The sequence below is a fragment of the Equus asinus genome, chromosome 1 (genome assembly GCF_041296235.1).
Source record: "Equus asinus isolate D_3611 breed Donkey chromosome 1, EquAss-T2T_v2, whole genome shotgun sequence".
NCBI lineage: Eukaryota > Metazoa > Chordata > Mammalia > Perissodactyla > Equidae > Equus > Equus asinus.
The window spans coordinates 185,014,241-185,033,131 of record NC_091790.1 but is presented as its reverse complement, the minus strand read 5'-3'; the positions used below and the strand labels follow the sequence as shown (position 1 = coordinate 185,033,131).

The 18,891-nt window shown below is 41.7% G+C and overlaps 1 protein-coding gene across 1 annotated transcript; it reads left to right on the top strand.

Moving 5' to 3' along the window:
- The first annotated feature begins 7,923 nt into the window (after positions 1–7,923).
- TSGA13 (testis specific 13) lies at positions 7,924–18,878 on the top strand. Its single transcript, XM_070517260.1, has 7 exons — positions 7,924–7,931; positions 8,549–8,627; positions 10,517–10,588; positions 11,516–11,722; positions 15,152–15,294; positions 15,865–15,992; positions 18,563–18,878. The coding sequence occupies exons 1-7, from the start codon at positions 7,924–7,926 to the stop codon at positions 18,730–18,732; spliced, it is 807 nt and encodes a 268-aa protein (XP_070373361.1). The 3' UTR covers positions 18,733–18,878.
- The last annotated feature ends 13 nt before the right edge of the window (positions 18,879–18,891 follow it).

Below are 18,891 nucleotides of genomic sequence, written 5' to 3'. Positions count from 1 at the left end.
CAAGGAGAGTCATCTCAAAAAAAGCTACAATTGTGTTTAGGCAGCCCAGAGTGAAAGGGAGATTTGACTTGGACCAGGGTGGTTGAAGAGCAGTCAGATTTGGAATATATCTGGAAAATGGAATCCATAGGACTTGAAAATGGATAGATTGGATGTATAGTTTAGGGAACGAGAGGGATCAAGGATAACTCCAAAGTTTTTTGCCTAAACCACAGAATGAATGGCAATACCCCTTCCTGAGATGAGAAAGATGGAGGGAGGAACGGGTTTGAAGGGGAGGGAGAATCAAGAATTATTTGGACCTGTCAAGTCTGAGATGCCAGTTAGACATCCAAGAGCTGATATAAACCACAACTGCATACAGTCCCCAACCAGAATGTAAGCTCCAAGAAGACGGGGGCTTTCGTCTGTTTTGTTCACACTGTATCCTCGGAACCTAGATGAGGCCCTGGCACATAGCAGTGTTTAACAAGTTTTTGCTGAATGAATGAATAAATAAATGAATCAATGTGAGTCTGAGGCTTTTGTCATTTGAAGTCCTAGCCTGCAGCCCTTGCTGATCAGAATGATAGAAAACAAACTGTGGCAACAAGCACCACTTATTAATACCTAGAATAGTGAGAGAAAGCAGGGTCCAAGGGGTCTCTTTCCTCTATTGGATCTCAAACTCAAATTTCTGGATTGGCCTGCCACATAGGGGAGAGAAGAATAAAGAGAATTGGGGGCCGGAGCCTGAACAAAGAAGTGCGCCATACTACTTATGTGATCTTTTAATATATAAGATCTTCCCAAAGAATGAAAGAAGGCTGAATAGTGATAGGGATTTCCTTCTTGAGGGAAAGCAAAGGGGAGAAGTGAGAAAGAAGAGACTTCCTCGAGAACTCCCTTCGCACTCCCAATGCCCATCAGCTAAGTCTCAGAACATCAGTGTTTGAAAGCTTTTGCCAGTATTGAAATTCAATATATGGCTTGGTATGAAAATGAAATGTATAGGAAGATATATACAGTTTGGTACGATTATGTATGATCCTACATCACTGTTGCTGGCTATGGCACCATGCCAAGTCTAGTGTTATTTGGAAGAACTGGAAACAGCAAGAAAATAAAAAAAAGTAAGAGGGTGGGAGGAAGCTTCTGGGATTCAGCTTTGCTGAAATGCCGATAAATTGGTGTTAGTTGCCTAGGTCCACCTTTTGTGGGTGGACTCAATTATGACTCTCATTTGTGACACTATGCTTCCCATATCAGGGTAGAATTCTGTAATATTTACAAATATTCTTCTGTCTTGGAGAGAGGTGTCTAAATTGATCACATCTACTTCCTAAATCATTCTTTCTTACAATTGGGTCTTTGATGGTTGGACTTAAAGCTGAGACTGCGACCTGGTTCTCTGATCTCCTTCTATTAAGCTAGATCAGGAGAAAGGCTCTAGGGAGACACAAGAATGAAACTTATCTGTGGGGTTGGAAGGAGCTATGAATAGGAGAGAATATCCTCTGCCCCTTTGTATATCATCCCCCCATACTTGAAATTTTTAGAAATTTGCCACGGTGGGCAGCTCTAGTCCCAAGGTTTTTCCTGAGACCACCTCCTATCTCTTACTGTCCATCTTGCACATTTAAAAACCTCATTTCTTTTTCCTTTTTGTTTCTCCTTTGGTCCTCATATCCCTGACACTCTGGTGCTAAAGTGAATGGAAGTTCTGTATGGAGAGACAGCTTCCACTCTCTCTTGGAAGTAAACATGCCCATGTTTTTAATAGACAGATTATACAAACAAATTTCATGGCCTTGAATTTCCCAGATTCCCAATGTCCTGCTCTTCTTTGTATTTCTCTGTTTCTGGCAGTCTTTATTAGCTCCCTATTTATGTCAGAGTGGCTATTATGGCTGCTACATTTTCCTCCTCATAAAATTCATTAGCTTTGAAAATCATTTCTATTCACTCATCTCTGAATAATGCTAGTTCTGTTCAGATTTGATGTTGGTCAACAGATGAGATGAATGAATTTATTAACCCTGGCCCCACTCTGCCCACGGATGGAAGGCAGGTTGCTAGGCAAAGCTGCCTGCCCAGCCTCCAGTTTCTAGCAGGCTTTCGTTTTTGTAAGGACATAACTTTGTGAAATCCCTATTTCCTGGTTCTCTGGCATCTGAATCAATATAGAATGTTAAAACTACAGTTGCAGCGTGCACTGCAGCCAGGATGTTGAAGCATTTGAAGTAGCCAGACATATCTCCTCCCCCTACAGGTTCTGAAGCAATTAATAAAAACATGAAAGAATCAGGTAAGTTCGAAATATCAGTTCAAAACTAGCTTTTGCTGGAAGCTAGTTTGGAGACTGTGACTGGGGCCTGAATGTAAATTTGGGTTCCTAATACATCCCCTTAGTCACTGATAAACAATAGGCCCCTCCCAGATAAAGGAAGAGTCTCCCCAGATAACTTACCACATGTTGCTGGCAGGCTGTTGGAGAAAGAGAGAGCCGAAAATGCTACCCTTGCTAGAACTATATGCCACTGCTTTTTCATAGCAGAAGGAAAAAAGGGTGGATACCAATACTTTCAAAAGGGTGGAAGTTTCTATTTTATAAGCAGTCAAAAGTAGGAGGAGATGAAGAAAGTTCCACAAAGAGTTCTGCCTTATACCCTCCCTTACTGCTCTTTGCTCATAAGGTCATATCACCCAGAACGCACTGTGCCACCCCTGCTCCCCATCTTTATTGCCCAGCTGCTACCTAGGGTGTGAGGTCTCCATCTGGATGCGGAAAGGTGTAGAGGTAAAGGGATGAGGAAGAACAATTTGTAGGTCCTACCATAGATCAACCCCCAACGGGTAGTAGAAACGGATGATCAAGCTGAGTTTTGGCTGCGGTAGCCCCTATGTCTGAAAAGGAAGATAATCAGTGGGGAATGTGTGATGTATTCACATTATCTTCTCTGAGATAGTCTCTGTTTATTCTAGCAAATCCTGGCTCTGCCATGAACTCAAGACTAGTCGGGTTTTTCAGTCTAGATTTATCTGCCTTATAATTGGTAGCACTGGGTTGTTTATTAAGCTTTGGTAATTTTTGTGAAGTTTTTAAATCTTTTTCTATACCTTCAAAGGTTGCAGTTGAGATGCTTTAAGGTAGAAGCTCTCCTCCCTTTTTCATGCTATTGTTTCTTCCCATGACCTTGCTCCTGGTTCTCCTCCAACCCCCAGCCACTCCTTCTCAGCGTTCTTTACACCGGCCACTCGCGATGCTCTTCTCTCGGTGTTTATATGGTCCAGGCTCTGCCCTATGCCTTCCTAGCCTCCTCTCAGCCCGCTGTTTCTCCTGCTTGATCTCATCTACTTCAATGGCTTCAACTAGCAAGTATACTTGAGGCTAACCCCCAAATCTGTAATTCTATCCTAAATCTCTCTCTCTTGAGCTCCAGACCCATGTTTTAAGCCATTTATTAGACAATGTCCCCGTCTGTAGCTCATATTCAACCAACCAAAATCAAAATTTGTCCTTTATCTCCCAAACTTGGTCTATCTCCTTTATTCTCTAACTTGGCAAATTGCACCTCCATCCACTCAAGTAACCAAGCTAAAAATGTGACTGCATCCATTAGCCTGTGGACTCAGTTGGCTACCAGTCTACTAACTCTACCTTCATAACATCTGTCAGATATCCTTCCTTTATCCGCCTTCACTGCTGCTACTTTGCTTTAGAGCCTATGTCAGTTTAGGTTTTTTGGGTTGCAAATGACAGAAATGAATTCTGACTAATTTCAGAAGAAAAGGGGATTTGTTTGAAAGGATACTGCGAAAGCTTACAGAATTGAAGGGAAAACTGAATAACCATGCTTCAGGGGGACTAGATCTGGGGCACCTCTGAGGACCTCCACAAGTGGAGTTCAGTCTTTTTGTCTGGGACACTGCATTAAGTAACTTAGCTACAATCATCTTTCATATCTGTGTGTCTTTATCAAACTTTCAAATTCAAATTCCTAGCAGAGAGATCTGGTTGGTCATCTTTGAATAAGTCACCCAGGACTAAGAGACAGGGGTGAGTGGCACAAATTTGTGACCATTACAGACCCTTATAATTTCTCAACCCTTCCTCACTACTGCTATAGCCTTCTCAAAGGCCTCCACCTCTTCCCCACAGTTCACACTGCCACCTTTTTCATATTTCTAAATATATATAATAGCCCAATGTGTCTCCTTAGTCAAAATCCCTCAATAGCTCTTCATTACTCATGGAATAACATACAAGCCTCTATCAAGGACTTCGACTCTAGGATTTGGACCTTGACTTACTCTCAGGCTCCTCTCTTGCTACCTTTCCGTTTAGGCTCATGTTCCAGGCACACTGCAGTTATTTGTAATTCCTCTGAACAAGTCATGTTTTGTTCTATTCTCATGTTTTTGCTTGTGTTGCTCCCCCTTTCTCAAATGCCTATTTTCGCTTCTCTTCACCTGGTTAACTCACACTCATCTTTCCAGATTCAGCTTAGGTGTTAGCTCCAAATCTCTTCCCATCTCTTCTCTCTGGTTTAAGTGCTCTTCCTCTTTGCTCTGACAGCATTCTGAACTTTTGTCTAATATAGGTATTGCACTCAGTTCTCCTTGTTTCTCTTCCTGGCCAACTTACGAGCTCTATGAGGTCGAGGACTATGTCTGACTCATGTTTGGTTCCCGTTACTTAGGATGGTGCCTAACAATGTCATAAAAGTTCAGTAAATATATTGACATAAACAAATGTTGATTTTGAATGCACACATTTTTAATATACAAGGTATTGTAAGGGGAACAAATATATATAAATTCAAATTTCCACTTTCAAGAAGCTTTCTGCCTAGGAGGCAGACAAGACCCGCATGTAAGAAAAGTACGGGTAGAGCTACAAGATACTATAAAATTACTTGCACAAAAAACAATGCCTGTAGGCTAGAGTTTTGGATTGGGTTGATCTGAAAAGTCTTCTCTGAAGAGGAAAGACCTGAGTAGTAACACAAAAAAAGAAGAAGATTCAAATGGTTTGAAAAGGTTGGGGAGAGTGTTTTAAGTATGGGGAATAAGAGAGAAATGCTCACTGTGTTTGAGGAATAGGGTGAAAACACTGGCTACTGTCGAGGTTGATTAAGATATGGTGAAAAGGTCAGTGTGTGTGTGGAGGGAAGTCGTAGGTTAGAGAAATAAATTGAGCAGACTGTAGCAGATTTTGTATGCCTTTGTGCTTTTCATTCTCTGGTTCCAGCATAGAACACTTCCGCATTCTAGATTGCCTGATCATCACAAATTCCCTGTGTCTCCTCCAGAATCAAGAAAGGAATATTAAGATATTTTCACAATGGAAAGTTTCCATGCCAAGGAATTTCTCCTTCCTCCCTGAACTAAGATTTCCTGATGTCCTTCAAGGTATTGTACACCAGATCTTCCCATTCCTGCTTTGAATAGAATTTTTGTGTTCATATGATTTTTTTTCCATCCTGGGTTGCTCACAAGCAGCACAAGACTTGTACCTCCCAATCTGATGGCTCCTATTTATTTTAGTTTCAATATATACATAAACTGGACTCACAATTCCAGAAAAACTAAAGGTGAGAAAAAGGTGAAAAACTCATTAGTCTATTTCCCTCCGAGGGAACTTGCAGAGTTTAGCTCGGTCTAGTCAGAAACTCTAGACAATCATCTTTAGGGTTTATGATTAGATATGAAGTTAGACAATAACCCTAAATGGTCACCTATTGGTAACCTAAATGGTAACACTATTAACACTAACACAGATCATTCCTCCAAATCCATGGGGTTTGTAGAGGCTTGGGCTGATAGCCCTTATCAGTGTTCTCCTTAAGTGTCAAGGCCCCCTTAATTTGACCCAGTCCTACCTATCCCCTTTTATTTTTTGCTACTTAGAGTAACAACAGCAATGGCAACAAAAACAATAACAAATAACCTTCCAGTTAGGCTACTTCACACACTATCCTGCAAGGCCTGGCTCAAGCTTCACAATCTTTAGGAAACATACCCCCCAAGCTTCACTGACCACTCTTTTCTCTAAACGGTGGGTCCTACATCATCAACTTTTATCCTCCATTTTTAACTGACTATATCAAAAAGTGTGGCAACTCCCTGCCGCCCCCTGACACACACACCAATATCTACACGTACTTTTCCAAGCTTCTCAGGCCTAATCTACAGACAAACATGGTTGTATTGAGAGGGGAAGTAAATTAAAGGATGTCTGCTCCTCCAACTTTCTCCCACAACTGACATGGGAATTAATTTCATTTCAGGTCTTTAGTTGGTAAATCTCACCACTATCATGGAATTAGAATGTCACCTTTAAATCATTTGGCTAACTCCATGTTCACAGATGAGGAAATCGAGGCCCCAAAAGATGAATTGACCTTCCTAATATATTAGCGTGTATTGTCATTATTGTTTCACATTTAACAATCACTTCCTCTTCCCTCTCCTCATTTACCAACTAAACTTAAGTTCTTGAGGGCAAGGATCATCATGTCTTGTGCATTTTCTGCATTCACAGCAGCACCTATCAGTCTTCTCTTGTTTCCCATACAGGATCAAGAATGGGGCTAGACACACAGTGTGTGCTAAGGAGAGAATGTTTGGACTGAAGTGAATCCCTGCAGAACGTGGACTATTTAGAGGCACCGAGTTTGGCCTCTGGGTGAATACTTGCCTCGGGTTGGCCCACTTAGCAGCGATCAGCAATGGGCCAAAGGAGACATGCCAAGTGTGTAGTCTTGTTTGCCCAACTAAGTTATAAACATCATCTTATACAAACTTATTTTGTAACCCACCATGCTTTGAACAGTAATAGTCACAGAGTAGAACCTCATTTAAAATGTTTTCATTGAGGCTGGCCCCGTGGCCGAGTGGTTAAGTTCACATGCTCTACTTTGGCAGCCCAGGGTTTAGCCAGTTCAGATCCTGGGCACGGATGTGGCACCGCTCATCAGGCCATGCAGAGGCAGCATCCCACATGCCACAACCAGAAGGACCCGCAACTAAAATATACAACTATGCACTCGGGGGATTTGGGGAGAAAGAGCAGGAAAAAAAAAAGATTGGCAACAGTTGTTAGCTCAGGTGCCAATCTTTAAATAAATAAATAAAGTAAAATGTTTTAATTGACTAACTGTCCTCAGATCAAAAACCAGATCTTTGTCTGTGTTTCATGTAGCAACTAGAGTAGCTTTGCCAAAAGGAAAGCACCAGGCTGTCCAAAATGGACACTGCTGGGCTGAAGAAGCATTTTTCATGCAGCTCTACACCTTAAATTGGCCTGAAGAAGAGTATCTGGGATCCTGTGCTGCCTTTTAGATACCAAAGAATCATTTTGAAAAGTGCTTCAATAAAGATTATAATATATTATTATTAGATAACTTAAGGTAATAGCACATATTAAGAGGGCATACATTTTAAGATGTTAAGTGGGGCTGAATTTATTCTGGTCTACCCACAATGTGTCACCTGCTCCCCTTGGGACTATTTTTAAGACTTCTGTTGTGAGATGGAAGCTATTCACCCTTGGTTGGGATTTGATCCTGGATTTTGGATTATTTGTGCATGCTATAGCCAGTTGACCTACCAACTACATAACTTGGCAATTTCTTCTTTCCTTCTTTTGGTCCTTACTGTGCCACCCTCATTTTTAAAGGAGAGAGGTCAAATTGAGGTAGTTGCAGGATCCTACTTAATTTGAGCTAGTTTAACCCCCCAAATGGAACTATTTCCATGGAGGAAGCAGGAATTTTAATCATTAACCCAATCTTACTGAAGAGCATCTTTCACTCTGTTCAGGAAGTAAATAAGTTTAGCAAGAATCAATCAAGGAATCCAAAATACTTTATTACTAAATATTGCAACTTCTGCCCCTTGCCCTCTTTTCTCTAACAGGAACTAGTATCTGGGTGGGAGATGGGAAAGTAAGTGAAGGAGCATAGTATGAGAAGATTTGCCATTGATGATTATTTTTACTACCCTAGTTCTAGGAGGAGAAACTTAGATGTGGTTAGGAACATGAGGGAGCCAGTAATCCAAGCCGGCTCATTAGAATTGGAAATTTAGTTGTGAAGTTCCACTAACTATACTCCTTCTCATGGAATCATTGGCTAATCATTGGTGAAGACAGAGCCATTTCTACGTGGAGAAGAGTAGGCAGGTAGGCATCCAAACAGCAGGTGGTCTTTAAGGGTGTCATGAGGGTCCAGCTATCAAAAGGAATTTTCTTAAGCAGTCTACTAGAGCACTTCCTTGAATGGTGTAAAACCCTTATTTTAGAAGAAATCAACACATCAGATGTCATCACATCTCCAAGAGGTCCTACTTGCTTAACTCTTCAAACTGAGGTTTGGTTTTTCCCCAGGATGCAGTCTGGATAATGAATCCTATTCTTTATTACTCATTCTTATTCAATTAGTGATCCCCTAAATAGAGCTCTTCTAAGTGAGGCCCCCCAACTTTGCTGTGGGAGATTGAGAACATGCAGAAGACCAGGCCTCTGAGTAAGAAAATACAACTGGATGTTTTCTCTCTTTTTCAGGTTGCAATGTGCTAAATCAAAGACTCCAAGAGTTAACATAGTTAAACTTGAGAAAGGAATCGTTGTCGATAATGATGAGGTAAGGAAGAACATTAGCGAATGTTCATTTGTAATCTTTTTTTGGAGTTGCTTAGAGTACTTTATAAACTGGGTCCCACAAACTTCCGGTTACAAAGCAGAAATGGGTCAAGATTTATATAGAGAGCAAGGTTAATTTATCTAATTTTATGCAAGGGAAACAGAGACACAGAAAAGAGAAGAGACAGGGACACATCAGCAATAAATCAGGACTCAAAACCCAGGGACTAGAAACCTATATTAGGGTGTAAGTGAGTGGTTAGACTCTGACTTACCCAGACTTTGCAGCCATCTCTTGCAACAAAACTCCATTGGGTATCTTGGTTGCTTCCCTGGGTTTAGCATATTTGAGTGAATTTTCCAGGCCAACTTTCATTTTATTAGCCAGAGATAGTGCAATCCAACATAAAACTAAAAACATATTCCAATTTGGACACTCTTGTGGGTTTAGTCAATTGCTGGAGACTAATTCAGAATGGAGATGCGATACCTTGGAAAAATTCAGGAGTAAAAACATTTTACCTAGAGACATTCCCCCCATAATTAATTTTTTGAAAATCTCATAAAAGTCTTCACATCTTTCTCTCAAATAAATTTTTCCGAGACTTCTATGATTTTAAATGCATATATCATATCTGTGAAGCAGGTTTTTCATAATACATTCTTGTTTTGAACAAAGGTACTTCAGTTTTCCAAAAGGTAATAAAAATTAAATCACTGCGTCCTTGGATTTGTCCCATGTTTCATCCCACCGTCCCTAAAGGAATGTGGGGCATGGCTCTGCCACTCTTCCTCCCGGTCCTCCTCCAATCCCCAGGAATTGCCAACTCCGGGCATTTTCCTCCTGCAGCGTAATAACGCCTCCCCTCATCGCACAGTTCTGACCCATTCTTACTACTTCCCTCTTCTCCATTCACCTTCTTGCTTTATTCACCTTTTCAGTGCATGTTCCCCTTTCTCTCTGTACCCCATCGTGCCATATCACCTCCCTGGGGGCACACCAATCTTCCCATCATCCAATTATCCAAATGCAGGTTGTGCTCCCCTCCTCTTATTCTGATTTCTGATTATGCCAAGCCCAAGGGAGGTAACTCAGAGCTTTTCTCTCCTTGTGTTCTCATCCCTTTGATTCATCCTTTGATAACCCAGGTCTAAGCTAGAGGCGAGACAACATTGCTGGGGTCAGGAGAAGGAGATGGAAGAAGCCCAGCTCCTCTACCACCAGATGTGACACTCAAACAACCCACCAACCACGAGCACTACCACCAGCAGAAAAAATGCAAAGTGGTAGATGGAAGTGTTACTAAAATTCAATTATTTTTGCAACTTTTCAGAAGAATCACATATGTACTACAGAAATATTCAAAAATGCAAAATGCACCGTGGTTTCCCCTGCCTCTGTGAGTGTATCTGCTTGCAGCTCAGTGGGCAGTTATCCCCAGGACTCCCTTCCACTCACAATCGGAGGTTCTTGCCCTTTTGTAACTTCCTTTCTCCTTAAAAATTGTCCTCCATGTTGATTTTTGCCTGATTTTACTCCTGTAGAAACGGAAGAGACAGAAGAAAGAGATGTGATCCCTTGGAGTGATTTGTCCCCATGTGAACTTTGATGCTGCCCTTGTCCACTTTACCTCCTAACAGCTTTACCTGACTGATAAAGCTGATCCACATTTCTGTGTATAGCGTCCCTGTCAGAATGTCTCAGAATCTAGCTCTCTTTGCTGTGGCCCGCATTCCAGAAACCCAGCGTGCAAAACACAAAGCACAGTGTTCTCCTCACTTAATTTAAATTAGAGACCAGTTTTTAGCCAGACGAAGGAGAGGTAAGGAATGGAATACACTTTAGGAGGGGTGCAATCTGAAACCACTAATTTCGACTATTGTCTCCAGATTTATGATGCAGTCGGGCAATCAAAATTTGTTCTGCGGAACCTTCGGCATTACACAGTCCATCCAAATTTGGTAGGTGGAAGAAACATTCCCCCAAGATCCCTAAGGGCAAGTTTCAGCAGTGGTGCAGAGGCCCCTTGCAGAGTACCCTCCGTGCCTCCAAGTGCAGCCTGCTTCTGTGACTGTGCATGTTCGTAGGACAGAGAGGCAGAGCTGTCCTAGGGTACCATGCCAGAGGCAGTGCTGGGAATGGTGGTGGTGAGGGAGGAGGGAGGAACTGGGAACGCGGTGGTCCCTGCAGCTGATTTTTTTTCTCAAGTTGAGAAAGCATATTTATAATCAGGAGGTGTTTCATTCTCTCCCTCTCCCTTCCTCCGTCCCCAATCCTCTACCTTCCTCCTATTGACAGAAAAGCAAACTTAGTGGGACTACCCCTTCCCTCACCCACATCTTAAGTGACAGGCTGTCTTTTGTGACTGCTATTCCTTTTTAATGTTGTGCTTATTATGCATGTTAACGTGGTTGCGCCTGTGGAGAAACATTGGTGAGTGAGAAGATAGGGCTAAGAGCTGTGTTGTTGCACCCTCAGAATTCCCTGAGCAAGGAGATTTGGTCCCTGGTGGCTTCTCCCTTCTGCTGCAGAGACAGTTGTGGAGAAGGCCATTTAGGTTCAACATAGAAACCTCTCTGGTTGCCCCATTATGCTGGGCATTATGGTACACTGTTTTAGAAGAATTAAGTCACCTTACTCCTTTTATTGTGAAAACTTTTCCATCTTACTTCCCCAGCCCCTTAGTCTATTTGCGGGGAATGCTCTGAAGGAAGAAGGGGACAGAGAGCTTTAGACACTTTCTGTTAAATACATTTCAGAACAGATTTGTCTAGCCCCTGTCCAGCTTCTGTCCCTGCCCCACAGAGGCAAAAGATTAGCCAACTGATCTGTTATTCTTCTCCTGATCTAATCCCTTTGTCTCTCTGGAAATGTTTCTGTCCGTTCAGGCCCAGTACTATGAGCCTTTGAAGCCCACTGCACTGCAGAAATTCCTAGCTCGAAACAGGAAAATCCAAAGCTTCACGTTAAAAGTAACACAGTACGATCAGGATAAGACCTTATTGATTATGACCAACAACCCGCTTCCCTGCCCCATCAACCAACAAGGAAAGGACATCACGCCAAAGTACTTTTCCAAGGAATTACTGCTCAAGGTAATGGCACCTGGGGAAGTTTCCTGGCCCCCTGAAGGACCCTGAAGAATTAGGAGTTAGCTGGAAGAAGGTTGCTAACTTAGCATGGAGGATGGTATTCAGGAGCAAACCTCTTTCTTCTTCTTTGCTATATGCTTTACAAAACAAAATCTGGAGAGCCTGGGAAAACTCAGAATCAGAGTTGTACAAGCTGGAGTCATGAAACTTCATTGCAGGGAGAAAAGATGGTCTTAATTAGAAACTACTCCTCTCTGGTCTAAGATAGTTAGTTTGTAATTTACAAAGGGTAAACTAAGCCACTGGCTTTCTAGTTGATGAAGTAGCAAAGGATAAATAAGGAAATGAGGAATAAGGAACAGAAATGAATGTTTACATGGGAAAGGAGCAAAGGGTTATGCCTTATACTCATTGCTTTTGGGTGTCAGGAGAAGGGAAGAGGAACAGAGCAGAGAATTTACTATCACAGCAGCCAGACATCTGGGACTCTGTTTTACACGAAAGGAATTCAAATTCATTTGATAAACAATTGCTGAGCATACACTAACCTAGAGCTAAAATATAAAGATGGTTATAGGACAGTTTCATCTTGAAGGAACCTAGAGTCTGATAAGAGAGACAGGTCAATAAATGAGATATATAAAAGTAATTATAATATACCAGGATATGTGAATAATAAAAGAATATACAAGATACAAAACTAAAATGGAGTAGAGATTAATATCTCTGTTGGGGGAAAGAGAGTAATCAGGAAGGTTTTACAGAGGAGGTGACTCCTGACAAAAGAATAGGAAAATATTCCAGTCAGAGGGAAGGGCAAAGGCATGGAGACATGAGAAAGTGAGGTGCATTTAGGGAAATGTAAGACAGTAAATGGCAGGAAATAAAAGGATATAATCAAATTTGCAATTGAGAAAGATCTTTTTTGGAGATTGGGAGAAAGACGCATTATTTGCGAAAGAGACAAAATTCAGAAAGATTAGTTACGATGTTACTACAGTAGGCAAGGTGAGAGATACTGAAGAATTGAGCTAAATCAATAGCAGAGAAAATGAAGAAAATCAACTTGAGAGATTTTTAGGAATCAGGAGCTAAAAAAGATGTTTTGATCCTTGAGAGAGTGCCTAATATAACAAGAAGAAATTAAATAAGTTAAAGTGCAAACAAGAGAATCTAATTATAACAGAAATTTGATGCTGGGAATGGAATTACCCAAGACAGACCTTTATAATGAAATGTGGTAAATTTGGAATTGTTATTTCCTTAGTTGCTAGCTGGATGGCAGTGAGAGATTCCTCTCCAAATGGAAGACAAAATGCTAATATCTAATGGTATATGCTGACAAAGGAGTCAATTAACTCATTGCCTATAGTCTATTGGGTCTCAGAATTTGTGCCATTTGAATGTAAACTCAACAGTTGTTTCTCATAGTAGTGAGTAATATACACTGAAAGAGGGACAAATCCAGGCCAGGATTGCCCTGTTCAAGGTAGAGAAGGAAATACAGGACTATCACGTAACCTTGGTACAAGAAGAGCTTTCTTCCAACGGCTGGCACTTTGTGAACCTTCCAGATCACATGCAGGACCTGATCACAGTCATGAGCAAATTGTAGTATGAGCCAAATTGTGTTAATAGAAAGAGTTAAGACTTTGATTGTCAAAGACTGGCACCATGGTAATTTTATGGGGCTATCTGGAACAAATCCAAGAAGATGGAATTGCCCAATATCTAGAATGCTTCTTTAATATTTATGTTGCATCTCCTCCTCCTTTTGCTTGACAAATGTGACAAGCTTTTGTGAGCCTAAGATCACATACAAAAGAAGAATTCTTTTGCTATGCCCAGGCATGTGTATAAGAAGAGTGTGGGTTCCAGCAAGTAAGTAGTAGAATGGACCAGACATGTCTATCACAGTGATTGTTACACTCACACTCCCTTATAAGTGAAACTGACCTGAAGAAAACGATGCCCTAAGAGGTCCTATTTTGTACAACTAGACTTAGTCCTCTAGTCCCAGAGCAGAGGAGGACCCCAGACCCAGTGAAGCAAAATTCATGGGCTGGTTAGTGACCTGTGGTGTAGATTGGTACTCCTAAACCAAAACAAACCAAAAACTAAAAACCAAAAACCAAACCATAACCAAAACCAACCAACCTGCCAACAACCAAAATCCCTGAGCTAATCAGATTCTTGCTGCCAGGCATCTGAATTGGGAAAGGAAAAGATTTAGGCAGTGGGAGGGAAAGCTGAAAGGACATCTAGACATAGGCCATAAAAGAATCAAACCATAAGGAGGAAGGTAGTGTGGGGACCGTGGAAGCAGAGTGGGGGCAGGTTGAAGTTGTAGGGAAGCAGAAATGAATAAGCAGAAGCCGCAGGTAGGAAAAAAGATATAGACAGTGAAGGTACGGAGTGAACATGGTAGAGAGAGAAGGAAGCGGACAGGAAGAAAGTAGGAGATGTGTTAATGATGTGACACGAGACACGTGCGGTGGTGGTCTTTAGCAAGTACTGTCCTGGACTCCAAATAACCTTTCTGTTCCTGTTTTTCTGCTATGAGGTCTAGTTCTGCTTAGGTTTCTGTTCTTTTTGTGGTCAGATTGTTAGCTATGTCTTAGTGCCTAGGCACAAGGACTCCTACAGTAAAGCCCCTATTAGTTGAGGTAACTTAAATGGATTCCTGTTCCTCAAAGCTGGCAGAGCTTAAAGAGAATGAATACAGGATTAAAAAGCCATGGTTCACCAGCAAGTATTAAAAAAAAAAAAAGAGGCTTTTAAAATTTTGAAAGAAAAAGTTCAATATGTGTCAATTAATTAGTCATTCATTTATTCTTTCATTCATTCAACAAATATTTATTGAGCACCTACTGTGTGTCAGGCACTGTTGGGGGGGTGGGAATATATCAGTGACTAAGCCAAATTCTGCCCGAATGAAGTTTAATTTTAGTGAGGGAGACAGAAAATAAGCAAGCAAACACTCGCACTCCCATTCTGTGGCCTTTTCACTGCAGACAGAGAATGGAGTGTGAATGGGGCAGCCACTGAGGAGAAAGGAAAATAGAGTCCTATGGATCTATTTCCCAATTAGCAAATGTTTGGTTTCCTAAGCAATTCACTAATTGAATCCTTCCCCACACCAAACAAATTCCTCTGCCATTCACTTCAAAGGGTCAGTGGGCAAGTCCAACCAATTACTTAGGAAACTGACCAAGCTTCAGATAACTCATCTGGCAATGAAACAAACAGGTATTAGCCCACTCAGGGAACTGCTTCCTCTTCTTTTGGTTTCTGAGTCCCCATTTCCCTTTCTGACAGTTTTTGTTGCATCATTTTAGGGGAATTGGAGCTTAGCCCAAGAACTCAGTTCAGCCTTTAAGTCCCAAGGGACTCAGCTTACTCCCTCACTTCTTCTTCTTCCCTCTGCTGCAGGAAAGTTACCATCATCACAGACCCACTGAAAACTTGTGCCTACCCCTGATGTCTCAGAAAAAAAAGTTAAGACTTGGGCTAAAACCAGTCTTTCCCGTGACACTGTTGGAGGATCCTACATCCAAGCGAGAACAATGGTTTAGGTGAAGCACTGGCTCTTCTTGTACTCATTTCCTTTGCTATCTTTTCCTTGTTCACGTTACTCTCTCTTTTCAATAAGACTTCATGCTTTTTCGTTGTAAGGAATATGTGCAACTGTATAATAATAAGACAGCTTCCCTACATGACTCCAAATCTTACACCCTAATGACAGAGAAACCCTAATGCAAAACTGTTTTCACTGAGAATGATTTTCAAGAGTGAAGAGAAGTATTCAAAGATCTATGCTTTGAGAAAACAAAAGAAAAATTTTCCCTCAGCGCATGTCAAGTGCTGTAGCATAGGTATAATGTGCTATGAGATTTTATTTGAAACTAGTTATAGAAGCAGCCTATATCTAGTTGGGAGAGGAGAGAGGAGACTCTGGGGTTCCTGCAGAGGTTTCCAATGCCTAGGTTCTAGAAGCATCCCTTCCACTGGACAATACTCCCACTCTGTACCAGTGAACACCCTCTAGTCATTGTCCTTTCTTTTCCCCCAGAATCTGAGAATGTAGTGACTGTTTCCATTAACCCCCTGCCCTAGGATCTACTAAATGAACTTTCTTTGTTAAGGTTTTCCACCAACAATGATTTCAAGAGTGAAGGGAAATATTCGAAGGTCTATGCTTTGAGGAAGCAGAAAAAAATGTACCCTCAGCTCAACTTCGCTTCAGTCAGTAAAAGGGATCTGAAGAAAGATGGTAAGATCCTCTCTTTCAAAGCAATGGCTTACGGAATTCAGATGTGGGCAGGAGGGACAACCTATGGGGACTAGAGATAAGGGGAAATTGACATCTCTCATGATGGTTCCTGAGACTACTTTTCCTTGTAGTGTGGAAGCTAAGAACTGAGAGGCCCTAGTGGCGCTAGGCTTTGGACCCCGCTTAAACCCTCAAATTTCAAGGAAGCTCTACCATAGTGTTTCCTGATTATATCACCCACCACTTTTATAGTTTTGGCCATGTCAATGTGTTATTTGTCCTATTATTTACTTAATGCTTTTCTTTAAAAAGACTTTTTCTTTTGGTTCTTGTCCTAATTAGTACTATATCATTGACATTATGGGTTTGATATACTAATTACATATTTTTTCCTGATATACATTTGATAACATTCATAATAATTAAATTTTAAAATGTTTGTGTATCACCCAAAACTACCCAGTCCTATGCATATCACACTTTGAGGACAATTGTTCTAGAAGGGCCAAAGGATAAGTCTGTGAGTCTCAGAGATCCATGAGTGTCTTCGGGGTTAAGAATGGAGTGTGAATGAGGCATGAGGTGGAAGGGGTGGAAGGGGTCTAGGATAAATTTGTATGGAAGAGGGTGCAATAAGAATGCTTCTCACAAATTATCATTCATTTAACATTTATGGGGCACCTAGTTAGTGTTGGACACTTATCAAGCATCAATAATAGCACTTTCAATAAGCAAGATAGATAAATGGACCAGGCAATGAAAGGGCTTTGTATATTATACAGCTAAGGGCTTGGGTTTTATCCAGCAGGCAGCTGGGACCAACTGGAGGATTTCAGAGCACTCAATAGACATTTGTGTATTAGAAGTTTAATTGATGGGTCCTCAGACGTCACCAACTTATGGCTTCAAGATAGGGTTTGTTTCTCCTGTGGGGTTTCTCTCCTCAAGCAATTTCTGAAACTCCCTAAGGTATGCTTATCAGTTCTACAAGGCCATCTTAGTGAGTGCTTCACACCTCTGCCAGCCATCCTCAGTCCAAAGTCTTGGTTCCAGAGGTGTGAGGTCATACTGTACCCTTCCTTAACTAGTTTCTTCAGACTTCTCTGCTCGTCTTGTACCTATTTGCCACCCTACCCCACACCCACTTGCTGCCTCTCTTAAGTCCCTTCATACAGCTAAAACCAAGCTGTGATAGTGAACAACACTGCACAGATGTGGAGAGAAGTTAAAGAACAGCAGAGAGTCATTTACCTTGAAGAAGGGCTACTCTCAGGCTCAGCCTCAAACCTGCCTCAGTTCCTTCATGCTTCCCAGCAGGCTGCCAGCACCCTACCCATTCTTGGGAGTCTCCTGGCTTATCTACACTCTCTCTGCCTAGTCTCCCAATACCCTTGGCCCAAGGAAGGGGAAGAAGGTTGTTCCTTCCCAAAGCCTTTTTATTTTCAGCCCCAGAATAAGTAAGTGGGAACATCTATTTCCTTCAAGGGAAACTCCACCTGGAAAACAAGGTTTGAGCTTTATAAGCCAGATAAGGTAAGCGGAACAGTTAACAGTACATTTAGTAAAGTCAGAGTTAAATGTTAAACGATACCATATGTAGGAGATCAGCAGTTCAGCTTAAATTTGTATCAGGGGAAAGAATTTCTCCAGAATCTAGAACCTAACCTAGATTAGAATTTCTCTAATTTTTCAAGGGTGTGATCTTGTTAAGGATAACTCAGTTTACATTTCTAAACAGAATATTTAATATCTCAGTCTGCAGCATTTATTAGGTTTATGATGACTTTACAGTTTCCCTCAAGAAATATGAGTGGATACTTATTTATGCATCTAAAGGACCCAATATAGTGCTTTTCCTAAACAAAGACAATCTGCTGTGAAGTTGAAACAATGTCTCCACTCAAGTAAACACTGCTAGCAACGCCTCCTTCCACCAATAATGCTCCCGGGTTACCAGGCATCGGCATAAAGAAGGATTACTGACGTGGAGGATGGTTTGGATGGGGGCTATGAAGGCTGGTTAGGGATGATAGGACCTGAAACAGATGCAAGGGATATTTACAAGGCATAATGCGTCAAAAAAGTGGGCAGGGATGGGAGCAGAAAAAGGCCACAATGGAAGCTTCCAAGAACAGGGAAAGGCTGAAAGAGAATCTGGATAAAGTGATGACACTGAAGCCAAAGGTAGAAACAATTTCTTAGTTACACTCTCAGACAGGAAAACTGAAAACCAACGCACATTTTAGGAATATACAAGTGAATGCGCCTTGACTTAGTAAGAGTTACATGTCAATGTGGTTGCAGATGAAATCATTTGAAAGGGGTAGGATTAAACAGAAAAGACTCTAAATTGGCAGTGTTTTAAACTGGGTTTTGATGAAGGGAAGGAATCCAGAATTATAAAGAAGGTTAGGAGTGGTAGTCCATGGTCCAAAAATCTACCCTCTTGCTAAGACTAAAGACCCGCTTTCTCGTCCCTCCAAGAGGGTCTCTTTCCTGTCTCACATTAAGTGTCCTTCTAGACGTTCTGGAAATCCACATTCACCAAAGTGCCCTGTGCTTTGTTGCAGTCTCCAAGACGTCAGGGAGTGACATGCAGACTTCCAAGATGATGTGGGAACCACTAACCCTTTCATCGCTCCTGGAAGAGAAGCCCACCAGAACGGCGCCAGGAGAGAACGCCTTCCGCAATGGAAGGGCCCAGCAGTGGATTATAAAAAATACCATTGTCGTTGAGTGACAACAAACCCTTCAGGCCTCTCGCCTCGGTCTCCAGAGAGTGAGGGGCCTGCAGAAGTCGCCATCCAAGGCGTGCCGACCAAATAAAGTTGCATTCTGTCCGCTTAGGACGTGAGCTGCCCGGTCGCTGGCAGGGTGGGCCGAGCAGAGCCCCTAGCTC

What these genes read in the sequence shown, in the direction of transcription:
- TSGA13 (XM_070517260.1), top strand. An exon ending in ACACAGTCCATCCAAATTTG is followed by an intron (nt 10,589 to 11,515) that starts GTAGGTGGAAGA and finishes CTGTCCGTTCAG; the next exon opens with GCCCAGTACTATGAGCCTTT. An exon ending in AAGCGAGAACAATGGTTTAG is followed by an intron (nt 15,295 to 15,864) that starts GTGAAGCACTGG and finishes TTCTTTGTTAAG; the next exon opens with GTTTTCCACCAACAATGATT.